Genomic DNA, 13,687 nt, shown 5'->3' on the forward strand with positions numbered 1-13,687 from the left:
GGGGGGGGTTTTTTCAGGAGCACGGCGCCCAGCCGCATCGCTCCTTTGCTTGTCATGCACGCAGCCGTCCACCGCCAAAAGGTCGATGAGGTGAGGCTTGAGTGGCTTGCATGCCCGGACACGCCGATGCGTCTAGATGTTACCTTTTAAGCGTCTGGTGTGCCGCACTCTCGACGTTGTCGCAGTCGGCTTCTTCTCGGCCATGGGGCCTTTTTTTTCCCCTTCTCTTTCAACGACACAGGCCACCGGGTCTGGAGGGAGGACGGGGGGTTGTTGCAGAAGCGGCGATGGATGATTGATTTGATTGATGAGATGGCAATGTTACTGGCTTCCTTTTGCCGTGTGGGCCCATAAAAAGAAGAAGAAAAAGACCCCAGCATGCGACTCAGCCGGCAAGCAGTCGCTCCGAAACCCCCATTGGCTCCTTCAGGAACAAAAGCTTGTGGCGCGAATGGAGGCGAAGGATGCCCGGAAAAGCAATCGAGCCAACAATGAATGATGGGGTGCGGGGAGGGGAGACCCACTACACCAAGCTCTGATGCACTTGACCAGACCTCCCCGCCGCAGAACTGCGCTGCCTGTTCCGCTGTGTGCGCTGCTGCTGGTGGTGCTTGTTGGCAGCTGAGAATCCTTCAACCGCCCCATCGCTCCATCTCTTACTGGACCACCCACCCTTCCTTTTTTTTCTTGTTTCTTTTTGTTTCCCTCCCCTACGGCGCCCAGCTCTCCCCCGTACCTATGTACTAGTTCAGCTCCTTCGTTCCGCCATCATCATCGTTGCATCCAGGGACGGGCATCGCATGTGCGCGCGGGCGGCCACCCGAGCTGGGCCATTAGTAAGGGATGGGAATACCGAGGCTGCCCGGAAAGGGTTAAGCCGGGCCACCAGAATGTTGTTGGTTCGCCTTTTACGAGCCCTCCCGGGTCATGTCCTGCCCGGCTGAGGCGCCACCGGGGCCAATATTTCCATCCCCGACGTCCCCCTTCCTCGTGGTAATGGCCGTGTTTTTTGTGTCCCTCCTCTCACCTTCCTCGCTTGCTCCTGTCGTCTGGGCTCGGCCGAGTGTAGTATAGCAGCGGTACCAACAGTCAGTCAGTCAGCTAGTCGTTCTCTTATATTACAAGCCCGAACTGACTCGGCTGGCACTTCTCCCTCCCTCGCGCTCTCTCTCTCCCTCCCCTGCCATAATATACATATCCTACTTTCTGGCGGGGATACATGAAGATGGGCATAAACACTACAACGGTACGAGCGGAACACGCCGAGCGCCGGCCCGACCCAGTCCAAGATAGCCGCCACGTCGACGATGAGGCCATACCAGCAAACCCCAACAACGATGACGACGACAGCAACGGCCGCCGCCGCCAGCAGTGGGCCGACGTCGCTTCCGTCATAAACCTAGCCGTGCGCGGCGCCTTCCCGGCCAGCCCCGCCTTCGACGCGGGGGACCCGGGCGCGTTCCAGGCGCACTGGCGCGCCGTCTTCGCCTGGCTGCACGACTGCGTCGCCGCCGACGCCGGCATCGCCACCCAGCTGGCCGACCCGCCGCTGCGCCGGTTCGAGATCAGGATCCTGGACGACGGCGGCGGCAGCGCCAGTGCCGTTTCTGGCGTTGGTGCCTGCGACGACGACAGCGGTAACGACAGCGATATCGGCTGCCCCTGCCGCCTCCTCCCCAAGACGGCGGCGCCCAGCATCGTGCTACGCAACGACCGCGGCGTCACAAAGGTCGACCTGGTCCGCGGCCTGTCGCGCTACCTGTACGGCTCGGACCAGCCGCCGCTGGTTTACAGGCAGCAGGGCCCGGCGGGCCGTGACGACTGTTCCCCAACAGCGGCCGCCGACGACAACGACGACGACCCGCCCCTGAGCCAGCAGCGAGGCCCGGCCCTGCCTTACGAGGCCGGCTGGATGGGCTCCTACGACGGCATCTGGGTGTACTGCTGCCCGCCAGACCAGTTCGCCAGCCGCATCAGGGACGAGAGGGACGCGGCCGCGTCAGGGGCCGCTCAAAGCAACAATGCTAAGACGGATAGGGCATCGATGCTCCACTCGAGGGGACAACAGCGCGCCAAGACAAGGTTGAGGCTCTGACGCGGGGGATGCCAACGGGGGGGATACATGTTTCCTAGTCCAAATCTGTAATGAATAAAAAGTGAATGCCCCAAGCAGGCCTGTTCATTTGCGTGACGAAGATATCAATGATATGGCTTAAAAGAGGAATCCGTGGTACTTCGTTATTCCATTCGTCTCGGGTCTTCCAAGGTCTAGACCTCACAGGCTGGACACGTAAAGTAAATACACACATATCATCCCGATCTCTCCGTCAGTGGGGGGGTATAAGACATGGATCCTGGATCCAGGCAGGCAGAGACAGATAAACAAGCAAGCAAGAAACCCCAACACAACAGGAATGCTCAGCGCCTCCTGTCCTTGGGCATCTTCTTCTCCGCCAGCGCGTCCAGGTCCTCCTTCTTGAAAAAGTGCGGCGCCAGTTCGCCCAGCCACTTTGGCTCGATGGGCATGCACGAGCGCATGTACTCCTTGGTCGTGGCGACGAGCTCCGTGTAGACCACCATCCTCGGAGGCGGGTCGACGGCCATGAGGACCGAGCTCGGGTGCATGTAGACCGTGGTGCTGCCCTTGACCATGCGGTAGCCGTCGCCGTTGCGGCTCATGCGCGCCGCGTTCAGAAAGAAGCCCGCCGTGATGGCGCGCTGGATGGGCGGCATGTTGGAGGCGCCGCACGTCGAGGGCGCCACCTCGACGCGCTCGCACAGCTTAGCCAGCTGCTCGCGCACGTCGCGCGCGCGCGTGAGGGAGCGCTGCTGCAAAAAGTTCTCCTTGGACCAGATGGGCGAGAAGTCGCTGTCGACCCACTGATTCCAGATGTTGAGCAGCGTCAGTTGGTCGCCGCCCTTCTCGACCGTGAACCGGCCCCGCGCCGCGTCTGCGTGCACCTTCTTGTCCTTGGGCCGGAAGAAGAGGGCCGAGGCCTCGCCGAGCATGGCCACGATGGACAGCACCTCGTCCACGCACCCCTCCTTGTCCGCCGCCAGGACCGTCCTGGCGAACATGGGCTCCATGGGGAACTCGGCCATCTGCCGGCCCACCTTTGTGAGCTCGCCCTTGTGGTTGAAGGCCTGCAGCGCAAACAGGTGGTTGAGCGACCCGATGAGCGCCTCCGTCGCCGGCGGGTCCATGAACCCGAACGAGAGCAGGTCGTCGACTCCCAGGGACTTGAGCTGGAGCACCACGCCGTTGAGGTTCGTCCGCTGGATCTCGGGCGTGGGCGACTCGTCCATCTCGTTCATGTACGAGTACTTGGTGTAGAGTCTGAAGCACTTCCCGGGCCCGACACGGCCTGCACGACCGCTCCGCTGGTTGGCCGACGCCCTCGAGCACGGCACGACCACCAAGCTGGACATGCCCGTGGCAGGGTTGTGCACGTTCTCCTTGACGTAGCCCGGGTCGATGACGTAAACGATGCCGTCGATGGTCAGACTGGTCTCGGCGATGTTTGTCGCCAACACCACCTTGCGCGCGTTCTCGGGCGTCGGCTCGAAGATTTTGGACTGCAGCTCCGAGGGCAGGTTTGCGTAGATTGGGCAGATGACCAGCTCCTTGATGCGACTCCCCAGCTTGCGGGCTGTGTCAGTTATCTGTTGCTCCGCAGACTCAATCTCGTCCTGACCCGTGAGGAAGATCAGGATATCGCCTTTGGGTTGCGTGGTGTGGATCTGGAACACGGTGGTGATGGCGGCCGCGAGGTAGTTGGCTTCCGGTTGTGGTGTATAGTAGATGTCCACGGGATACCTCCTGCCGGGGATGTTGAAGATGGGTGCGTCGTCAAAGTATGAAGCAAACTTTTCTGCATTCATCGTGGCCGACGAGATCAGTAGTTTCAGCTCCTTGCGCTCTCGCGCCAGATCCTTGACTAGGGCGAGGAGAATGTCGGTATGAACCGTCCGCTCGTGGGCCTCGTCGATCATGATGGCCGAGTAGCCCGCCAGGTCCGGTTCCGTCATGAACTCGCGCAGAAGCATACCGTCGGTCATGTACTTCATGATGGTCTTTTCGTTGGTCTTGTCCTCGAACCGGATCGAATACCCGACCTCGTTTCCCAGCTTGACCCCCATCTCATCGGCCACACGGGCCGCAACGCTCATGGCCGCCACACGTCGCGGCTGTGTGCAGCCGACCTTCATGCCGTCCTTGGTGAACCCGGCCTCGTGGAGGTACTGCGGCAGCTGCGTCGTCTTGCCGCTGCCCGTCTCTCCAACGATGACCAGGATCTGGTACTGCTCCAGCGCGGCGAGGAACTCGTCGCGGTAGGCGTATATCGGTAGGCTCTGCCGGGTCTCCTGCATCGACAGCTGCCGCTTCTCTTCCGCGTCGACCTGGGCCTGCAGGAAGCGCTGCTCGCCGGTGAGCACGCCCTCGCCGGCCATGCGGGAGTCCATGGTCCACTGGACGTACTGGTCCTCGTCCATGACATAGTCGTATCCGTCCTCGTCCCGCTCGGCTCGCTGGATTTGCGCCTTTGCCTTGGCGGCCTGTTCCCGATCCCACTCGTCGTACTCGGTGACGTACTTCTCCTGGCCGTACTCGTCCTTCTCCACGTACCGCTTGTATAGCGCGTCCTCTTTTTTCTTCCTGTCTATTTTGCCCTTCTCTGTCACGTAGTCCTCGGGCATGTGGTAGCCATCGCGGTGGTCGTCGATGCGCAGCCGCTCCTCGGCGAGCCTCAGGACCTCTCTGTTTCTAGCAAAGTCGGCCTTTTCCCTCTCGGTCAGCCTCGCGCCGCTGCTCAGCTCAGCCGTCTCCTCGGCGACCTGCTTGCGGAGCAGGACGAGCTTTTCCGCCTCGCGCTTCTTGAGGTATTCCTGACGCGACTTCTCGCGCAGGTCGGGGAGCGCATCCTGTCGCGCCTTGTCCGAGTCCATCAGGGTCCTGCCCTTTCCTTCGTCGGCGCGGGAGGTCTTGGATCGTCTGTCGTCGTGTCGCGCCTTGTCGTCATCAGCACGGTCGTTTTTGAAGCGCCTGCTATCGTCGCCGCGGTCGTGTTTAGAGCGCCTGTCATCGTCGTCGCGATCATATCTTGAGCGTTTGTCGTCGTCGTCGCGGTCGTACTTGGAGCGCCTGTCATCATGCCTCCTCGAGCGACCTGAGGAAGTCCTGCCTTCACCGTGGTCGCGCTCCGACTTGCGCTCCGATCGGGAGCCGTGGGATCGCGAACCGTCCTGGTCGACCTTGGCGCGCTTCTTGGCAGGCGCCCCATCGTCCTCCATCGACACAAACGCGTACTTCTTATCGGAGGGCGCCATGGTGATGGTCTTGATGCTGCAATGCGCCTGGGTTTGCGGTCTCGAAACAAGGCTGAAGTGGCTGAAGTCGTAGTGAGTGCAGGATGGCGCAAATCTTAGTTACCACCACTTTGAACCGGGTTGTTCAGTTCCCGATTACACCCGGGAGCGCCGTCAGTGCCGGGCAAGAACGCGGCGGCAGCAGCAGATGGGATTTTCATCCCTCTGTTGCAAGCAAAAGGATTGGTACGTCGCTCACGGCAGGCATATCACCACATGTACCTGGCAGAGGCTTAAACAAGCATGACCACAAAGGTGTCGGGTGGGTACTGTGGCGTTTGACCGCTGTGGCTTGCGATCGTGGAGGCACAGCGGAGAACAGTCTTCCGGACGGCACGATGGGAGGTAATCCCATTGGGCTCTACGCCTTGACTTCACTTTATCCCTTTTTGTTCCAAATTGATATTCCATTCCCGTGTTAGTGTCGGCAGTATCTTTTCGTTTTGGTCGCAGTCTTTCTATATTTTACAATGTCTGGTCCTCAGATTCTAGTTTCCCATGAACGAGACATCAGGGGCGATTGCGACACACAATACAACAGCTACCCATTTTGAAACATGCCTTTACGCTGCGTCTTTCAAATCCAGACACGTTATCTAGACACGTTAGTCAATATGCGCCTCATCACCAGGTGGAGAGGCGACTTCAAGGTGTGAGCATCGCTGGGATTTCTGGCCCACCTCCTTGGAGAAGCGGGGAGTCGATGATGGCCATGGGGAATAGCCCGGGCCAGGTCCGGGGTCGCCGTCACCGGGTCAGGTGAGGGTCGGAAGCATTGCGGCCCGGAGCTCCTCTCAAGGCGCACCCGACGACACCCAACCCCGCCGCGTTTCTTTTCCCCTACCGTTTCCCTCTTGGTCCTGTGTCGCGGCCCAAGCACCAACGTGGGTGCCACCCAGTGCTTTGCCACGTGCATTAGTGTTTTATCCAACGCCGAAAGTTTACCCCCTCCCTTGCCGTCGTCGTTCGGCCATGAGTCCTTTCATCGGATCGTGGGCTCTGGCGCTGAGGGCCTTGGTCAGAGAATGACGATAAAGAAGGCTGATGGAAGACGGACAGGCAGGGAAGCGAATAAAAGCTTAATGCCGCGTAAAGCACCGGCTAGATTCTCAACGGATGAGATCAATGATGATGAGAAGGGTGAAGTTGTCCGCGGCAGTTAAGTTCTGGATGCACTCACCCCTTTCCGGGTCTTTTTGCAGACGAGGGGGCGTGTGCATCTTGGCGTTTGCCAAGATGGCTGTCCCGGCGAGGACTGGGCTGGACTTTGTCCATCTTCATACAGGCTAAGGATAATGCATTCCCGAGGTTGCACACCGAGGCGACAACGGGCAGTCGGGTGTTCACAAAGTGCTATCATGGATTATTTTCTTCTTCGTTTCCGGCTTTTCGTTTTCCTGATTTCCGCTTTCCGGCTTCTCTGTCATGTCTCACTTTCTTTCCCGTAGCGCCCGATTGTACATGACAGTGTCTTCCTATTCGACCTGCCTCTTAGCCACTCCACTGGCCGAGGCCTGCATCGGATGGCTGGCGCAACGCCTGGTCAAGTGTTCTGATGCATAGTCGGATTCGCTCGTGGCCCCAGGTGTGTGCTGTGCGCACCATGTGCAGGCATGTGCAGGCATGTGGAGCAGCGTCGTGTGTGGTGTGGTGCCCGCCCAACGACACAGGAGACATGGATCTGATCTTCCTGACTGAGGTGACGAGTTGCGCGATACGGATCCTCCAACAGGGACAGGCGGCTAGCCCGAGGGCTGGTACATATGGTAGCAAGGTGGTCCTCGTGCGTGCAACGCCCGCCCAGTGAGCACACGACACGACGGATCTCGCCCGTCCCAGCCTGCCGTCCTGCGTTCGTGCTCCCCCAAGAACGGTGGCGGCCCTTGGTCCGGAAGGAGATATCGAGCCCAGCCGAGATGGAAGGGTTTCTGCAGGCTCGGGCGATGTGGCGTCACTGTGAGGGATCCAGCCAGCCATCCATGGTCTCTGGACAGGCACTCGCCAGCCCACCTGATTCCTGGGATTTCTGCCCGTGTCGCCACTCTGGACTCTGCCCAACAACGACTCGCTCTGCATTCCACATTCTACCAGCAAGGAGGGTGGCCCAGAGTGTTTTGATTGCTGGCGGAGGGGGCATGCACAGTAGCCATGTACCTTGCCAGGTAGGTAGGTACTCACGTACTGTAATCACAAGCACACATTGAAGGCGCAAGGGTCCACACCCAAGTTTATTGTGCTGCCGGAAATGGTTGGCAATAGGCGTCTACACTTGCCTTGGGGCCCCAGACTTGGACCCAGTGCCACGTCGTCCGGCTGCAGCCTGCACCAGACGCCGCGGCCTGAACATGAGGACTGTGCTGTGCTACTGCCAATTGACCGTCCGCAAGTGCCGCGCCAGGCCTCTCAGCTCCACCCCCGGCAAGCCACCACAAACGAAACCCTGCTGGCCCCAGCGCATGCACTGCAGCAGCAAGCAGCACAGGCCACGGGCGTGATGCGTCAACCCGCCGTCTGTTTGGCGCGCACAGGAGATGCGGGCAGGACAGTCAGATGGGTTGGCCTAATGCCGGCCGGGGGGTGTCTCTAGGTACTAGGTACCGTAGGCCGGTCCCTGGCTGCAAGTTCCGGATGCAAGCCACCATGCCACCGCAGAGCCACCCTGCAACCCAGTCTGCTTCCGGCCGACTCTGGGGGAGGGCCATCCATGATCTGCTCGTGCTGGCGCAGGGATGAGGGATGAGAAAATCCGGAATCCATGGGACGCTGCAAGGCCGCCAAGTCACTTACGCACTCGACTGCGACGTGGGTACCAAAAAAAAAAACATGCCGACCTGGACGCTGTGCTTCTGTATTATTGCCGTATTATCTCTGTCCAATACGTCGGCCCGCGCACCGTCATGCGCACACGCACGCTCCTGGCCTTTCCCTCCGCCTGGCGCATGTGAAATGCGCACCTAGGTAGGTATGCAGGTATGCATGTGAGATATGTGGGATACACGCCGTGACCACGCCCCGGGCCATGTCGGTATTTTAGCACCCGACGCCTCCCCGAGCATCATGGGGGATGATGGGCTCATCGGCTGTCTGGCTTGCCCGAGATCTGCATTCTCTAGTCTTGGCCGGGGCCCCTGCCACAGGCTACATTGGGGCGATTAGCTTGCCTTTGCAGACACACCCACAAACACACGCACACACACACAACAGGTGGTTGCGCTTATACTGGACGCACGGGTCCCCTTAGCAGTCTGTCCTACTCGTGTCGCATCCTCCACACTTGTTGATAGTCCCGACGCCGTTCATTATTGTCTGGTCGGCGCCGCCGGCTGTTCCAAGAGAAGGGTGGAAGGGAAGAAAGGGGCAAAAAAAAAAAGCAACAAAGGCCCATCTCGAATAGCGGATAGGCGGGTAGTCGGTTCTCTTTCTAGCCCTGTCCAGATCATCGTCATCTTTGCTTTCCTTTGTCGCCGCCGCCGTCGTTGGCGGTTCCCCATCCCACGCCAACCAGCGCAGACCAAGGGCCCGGCCCCACCCAGTCCCAATCGCAACCAAGCGCTTGCCTCTCCTGGACCGTCCGCTTGCCGCCTGCCTTTCCCATCCGCCCTCCCCTCTACATACCCCCCCAGCACAGCAACGCTGATAGTCAGCCGAAAGCGGAGCCTCGTCATCCCGGCCGCCTTGGGTCCTGTGGAGGTCGGGTCCATCCTCATTCAAGCCAGAGCCGCCGCCCAGCCCGCCTGGTCCCCTGTGTCTGGCCTCCTCCCCAGTGTGCCAGTGTGCCGACGGGACCAGACCGACTGGGCCCAGCGCACGCCTCCCCTTGCCAGCACTTGCAGCGGCCTGCTTGCAGCACCGCCGTTTTTTGTTGGCCCCAATCTCCGCCCCGGCCGCCGTCTCGGAACCAACTCACCTCGTCTCCCCTCCATCCATCCCTCCTCCCTTCCAGCATCTTCCACCCCCCTGCCTGCCCGTCTTTGGGACGCCCATCCTAGTGCCCACCCCTTCCCGGCCACGTGAGTTACCTCCATAAATTATTACAAAGACCACGACGCCCCCGGGCAGCCCTCTCGCTCCTTTACAACTTGTCACACTTGCCGTCTCATTCCCTCTGCTCTCTCTTCTTCCGCCAGCCCACACCGACTCTCCTCCCACTCGTCGCCCCTTGCGGTGAAAGAAGTTCGGTCCGCCACAACCCAACGGCTACCTCTCCTCTGGCAGCATCTCCGCCGCCGACGTCCATCACCACTTTCCCTGCCATCCGCGTCTCGCTTCCGAGCTCACCTTGAGCCCAGTCGACTCTCGCCAAGACGCCGGCCCAACAACCCTTCCTCGGGCACGACAGAAACTCGCTTGTCGACTTCTCTCCGCCCACCACACCACACGTCAACATGGCTGGCCCCAGGAAACTCCGCTGCGACCTCAACGGCTGCAAGGACGCCGCCCAGCGCATCGTCGGTGACTGCGCCTTCTGCAACAAGCACTTCTGCGGCAAGCACCGCCTGCTCGAGGACCACAAGTGCGAGGGTCTAGAAGACGTATGTGTGCCTGACTCTGGCTGGTGGCTCGTTGGGCTTGATCGCGATCTCTTGTCCTGGGCCATGCAGCCCAGCACAACCACAGTGCAAGCGGCGTGAATCATGTGTGAATCATGTTGTGCTGACACACTTGCCCAACAGTGCAAAAAGGAGGCGCACGAGCAGAACGCCGCCCAACTGCAGGCCGAGCGCACCCAAGTCATCCGGGGCGTCTAAACGAATGCAGGCGACGCGCGCCCGACCCGCCGAGTCACGCTCCGGAAGCACCCTCCCTCGCGCCGAGTTGGCGCAGACGAAGAGGCCTCCGAATCGTCGAAACGGTGTACTCGGTAACGCCAAGGCCTCGCCGCCACGCGGATACCGTCTTGCTTTATCGACGGGATGTCTTTGGCGCATTACGCCCGAAGCACGATGGCCTGCCGAGTGAGGCACACCGAACCGAACGCTCGCCATCTTGGATAGAGAAGACGAGCGGTCTGCTTCGCACCACAAAAAACCACACAACTATCTCCGCCCTCGGCTTTTTCGAATCTATAATCCCCCTCCGCACGCGCTCATCACATCACTCGGTCTCCGCTTTCGGCTTATACAAGCCGCAACGCCAGACCGTTTCTCTGTCGTCACGGGCGGAAGGCGTCCCAGCAATGCAAGAGCTGGCCGCATAATCCCCGCCGTCTCGACTTCGCTTATTACACTTGCCCCGTTTCCCCAGTTATGTTCTTGCATGGCGTTAGGAAAGGTCACCTGGGATGCTCTTTTTTGGGGGTTTGGGAGCGCCCTTCTGTGGGCGCTGTTTTGATTTTGGATATGTCCATTTGTCGCATCTAGCCTGTTGACACGCCAGTAAGGCGTAGTCGGCTTTGCGAATGGCAACCTTGAATATACACCTTTTTTCACTTTTTGCAAGATGATCCTTTTCAACTATGAACGTGAGTGATTATATGTCTAACCAGCACTTGACTTTCTGATCTCGCTGGACTTTTTGTGAATATTATTACAGCGGATATCGTCACCTACGCGGCGGCGTGTCTCCTCCGACCATCCCTGCCCGGCCGGCTGCAAGGCTCGGTTGGTGCCAACATCTCGCCATCATCGTGGAGTTCCGGGTTCGGCTGTTGGGGGGTGGCGCACACGGTGTGTGCGTGTGCATGAGATAAAGAGAGAAACACATCACTGCCAGGGTGATTCAACGCAGCTCAATGAATCGCACGCACGCATGTGCGACGGGCGGCCAAGGAATTACAAATCAGGGTGGTTCTTTTTCCTTTTGGGCCAGAGAAGGCGTATGACTCTCCCTCAATCCCCCCCCCCCTCTGATATCGTCATGCTCCACAGCGCTTTTGCCCGCGCCGCCGATTTAAATGTGGAGCATGGGCCACAATCTCCGATGTCGTATGGCCCGCCCATCCTTCAGGTTTCTTCCTTAGCGTTGCGTGGGCGGTAGGCATCACTGGCGCAGTCACCCTGGCCGCCCGCCATTTTTCTACACGTGGGCATTGTCATTTCCAACGGCTCCTTTTTTCCCGCGGTGATGCTGCTGCACAACAGGGTGGGATGATGGGGTCTGTGTAGTACAGTACAGTAGGTACCTAGGTTCCAATCTGGAGATTGTGGTGGGCGGTGGAGCTACATACGTCAGGGACCACCCCCGACCGGCCAGCCCGGCTTTTTCTTATTACCTACCCCTGACCCGCCTCCGCGTCTTTGCCGGGCGCGCGTCTGGTGACTCGGGCGCTTCTTCCTTGATCGGCACCAGCTCATCCGCAGCCTCCTGCTTTACGGCCGTCTCCACCGTCTCCTCCTTCTTGACCGCCGTGATCTCCTCTTCATTCTTCAGAGTTGCTGCAGCCACGCCGCCGCCGCCGCCGCCGCCGCCGCAGTCGTCGAGGCCGCCCATCTTGACTTTCGCAACCTCATCCTTCTTCCTAAGAAGGACCCCTCCCTCCTCCCTCATCCTCCTGCCCTCGGCCACCTTCTTCCGGTCGGCGGCACGGCACAGGCCGGCGAGGCCGACCTCGCAGCCGCCGCACTTGCGGCCGACAGGCAGGCAGACCGTCTGGCCGAACCCGACGAGCAGCCAGTTGATCTCGCGCCAGCGGTCGCGGGGCAGCCACGACTCGAGCGCGGCGCGCGTGGCCTCGGGGTTCTTGGTCGGGGACCCCGAGGAGGCGTTCCACCCCCACAGGTTCGTGATGCGGTGCACGTGCACGTCGACCCCGACGCCCTCGACCCGGTCCCAGCCGTTGGGCGCCGACATGCAGAGGTGCGCCATCTTGGGCCCCACGCCGGGGAGGGACATGAGGCCCTCGATCGTGTCGGGTATGTCGCCCGCCCACCGGTCGCGGAGTATCTCGGCTGCTTGTTTGATGTATCTGTTTTGTTTGGACGCGTGGGCGCGTCTTTGTCAGCGGCAGCTCTCCGGGTCTTTTGGGTTTGTCTTTCAGAAGAAAGACTACCACGATAGGAAATATGTGTCTTGTGTAGTAAAGGCTGTCGTGTTCCCAGAAGAGCGAGACATACTTGGTCTTGTTGTTGTGAAACCCGACCCCGTAGATGAGACTGTTCAACACGGCCGGCTCGACGGCCAGGACGTTGTCCAGGTTCAGGCCCGCGGGGGCGCCGTCGCGGCAGGGCGGCAGCTCCGACTTGAGGCGGGCCATGGCCACGGCGTTGACCGTGTCCTTGGTCTGCGAGCTGAGCATGAGCGCGATCAGCGTGTGGAAGCGTCGGTCCTTGGGCGACGCGTCGGGCGACGCCAGCCGCTCGCAGCCCATCGTGTCGACGGCCGCGTCCTTCGCCGGCCCCGTCAGGCGCATCTCCTTGACAAGCGCGTACATCTCCTCCCAGTCCGACGGCGGCTCCACCTTGACCACCCCGGTCGTGGGGTCCGTCCGCGCCCGCGCCGGCTTGCGGTCGCGCCGGGGCTTGGACGCTGGTTTCTGGTCGGCTTCGGAGCCGGCCTCGACTGTCGTTTCGGTAGTTGAGGTCTCGCTTTTTATGACGGCTGTTGTGGCCACCACCGTGGCGGTCCGCTTCCGCTTCCGTGTCGCCTCCGCGACTATCGACGAGGCGCTCACCTTCCCGCGGGCTGGGGCCCGACGAGGGCGAACCGGACGCCCGGGGGGGACGGCATCTTCGATGTCCGATCCGGCGGGGGAGAAGCCGGAGGAGCCGGAGGAGCCGGAGTCACTGTCGTCCTTGTCGCCTTCGCTGTCGACGTCTTTTGTTGCAGTTGCCAGGGCGCGCTCGCGGTGCGCGAAGCGCGAGAGGGAGACGCGTGCGGACCTTCGGGGCGAGGCGACGGCGGCGGCAAAGTACTTGGAGGTCTCCTGGGAGACGCGGCGGGTGGTCATCGCCCTGGCTGGCCGTGCGAGGCTCGGCTGCGGCGGTGTGGAGTTGCTGGGCGAGTTTCCCTTCCTTCCTCTCCGCATCTGGCTGTTGTCTGGGGGGCGCCGCAACACGAAACCCCTGGCTCGGCAGAAGCACACACGATCGACGGGTTAAGTGGTTGTATGGGTGGAGCACATGCATCTCCTTCCCAATCCGGCCTGGTGTCTGGCATTCCCGTCCTCTTGAGTGGGGCGCGTGTCATCAGCGGGCAGCTCCAGACAACCACCAGGATTTATAAGTGGCGCTGCTGTTGTAAGTGCGCCTATTTGCAGCCTCCGCATCGCAATCCAGCTCTTGCCAGGCTTGTTGAATATAGTAAAGACTCCTATGATGATGCTGGCTTGCGTCTCGCATTCCCATAGTGCAGCTAGATATGGGGATAAGGCCAGGTACCAACC

At 60.6% G+C, this 13,687-nt stretch overlaps 4 protein-coding genes across 4 annotated transcripts; 2 read left to right on the top strand and 2 right to left on the bottom strand.

Annotated features, from left to right (window-relative positions):
* The first annotated feature begins 616 nt into the window (after nt 1–616).
* GGTG_09893 (hypothetical protein) lies at nt 617–2,231 on the top strand. Its single transcript, XM_009227752.1, has one exon. The coding sequence runs from the start codon at nt 1,220–1,222 to the stop codon at nt 2,093–2,095; it is 876 nt and encodes a 291-aa protein (XP_009226016.1). The 5' UTR covers nt 617–1,219; the 3' UTR covers nt 2,096–2,231.
* GGTG_09894 (hypothetical protein) lies at nt 2,003–5,611 on the bottom strand. The gene has a single exon (XM_009227753.1). The coding sequence runs from the start codon at nt 5,326–5,328 to the stop codon at nt 2,419–2,421; it is 2,910 nt and encodes a 969-aa protein (XP_009226017.1). The 5' UTR covers nt 5,329–5,611; the 3' UTR covers nt 2,003–2,418.
* Nucleotides 5,612–9,390: 3,779 nt separating this feature from the next.
* Nucleotides 9,391–10,787, top strand: GGTG_09895 (hypothetical protein). Its single transcript, XM_009227754.1, has 2 exons — nt 9,391–9,899; nt 10,041–10,787. Exons 1-2 carry the CDS (start codon nt 9,753–9,755, stop codon nt 10,113–10,115), a joined length of 222 nt encoding a protein of 73 aa, XP_009226018.1. The 5' UTR covers nt 9,391–9,752; the 3' UTR covers nt 10,116–10,787.
* Nucleotides 10,788–11,309: 522 nt separating this feature from the next.
* GGTG_09896 (DNA repair protein Ntg1) lies at nt 11,310–13,330 on the bottom strand (the record flags this gene model as incomplete). Its single annotated transcript, XM_009227755.1, has 3 exons — nt 11,310–11,463; nt 11,579–12,271; nt 12,420–13,330. 3 exons carry the CDS (start codon nt 13,328–13,330, stop codon nt 11,310–11,312), a joined length of 1,758 nt encoding a protein of 585 aa, XP_009226019.1.
* Nucleotides 13,331–13,687: the final 357 nt, after the last annotated feature.

Source organism: Gaeumannomyces tritici (genome assembly GCF_000145635.1).
Source record: "Gaeumannomyces tritici R3-111a-1 unplaced genomic scaffold supercont2.5, whole genome shotgun sequence".
NCBI classification, from domain to species: domain Eukaryota; kingdom Fungi; phylum Ascomycota; class Sordariomycetes; order Magnaporthales; family Magnaporthaceae; genus Gaeumannomyces; species Gaeumannomyces tritici.

What these genes read in the sequence shown, in the direction of transcription:
- GGTG_09895 (XM_009227754.1), top strand. Translation starts at nt 9,753, where the DNA reads ATGGCTGGCCCCAGGAAACTCCGCTGCGACCTCAACGGCTGCAAGGAC. An exon ending in AGTGCGAGGGTCTAGAAGAC is followed by an intron (nt 9,900 to 10,040) that starts GTATGTGTGCCT and finishes CTTGCCCAACAG; the next exon opens with TGCAAAAAGGAGGCGCACGA.
- GGTG_09893 (XM_009227752.1), top strand. Translation starts at nt 1,220, where the DNA reads ATGAAGATGGGCATAAACACTACAACGGTACGAGCGGAACACGCCGAG.
- GGTG_09894 (XM_009227753.1), bottom strand. Translation starts at nt 5,328, where the DNA reads ATGGCGCCCTCCGATAAGAAGTACGCGTTTGTGTCGATGGAGGACGAT.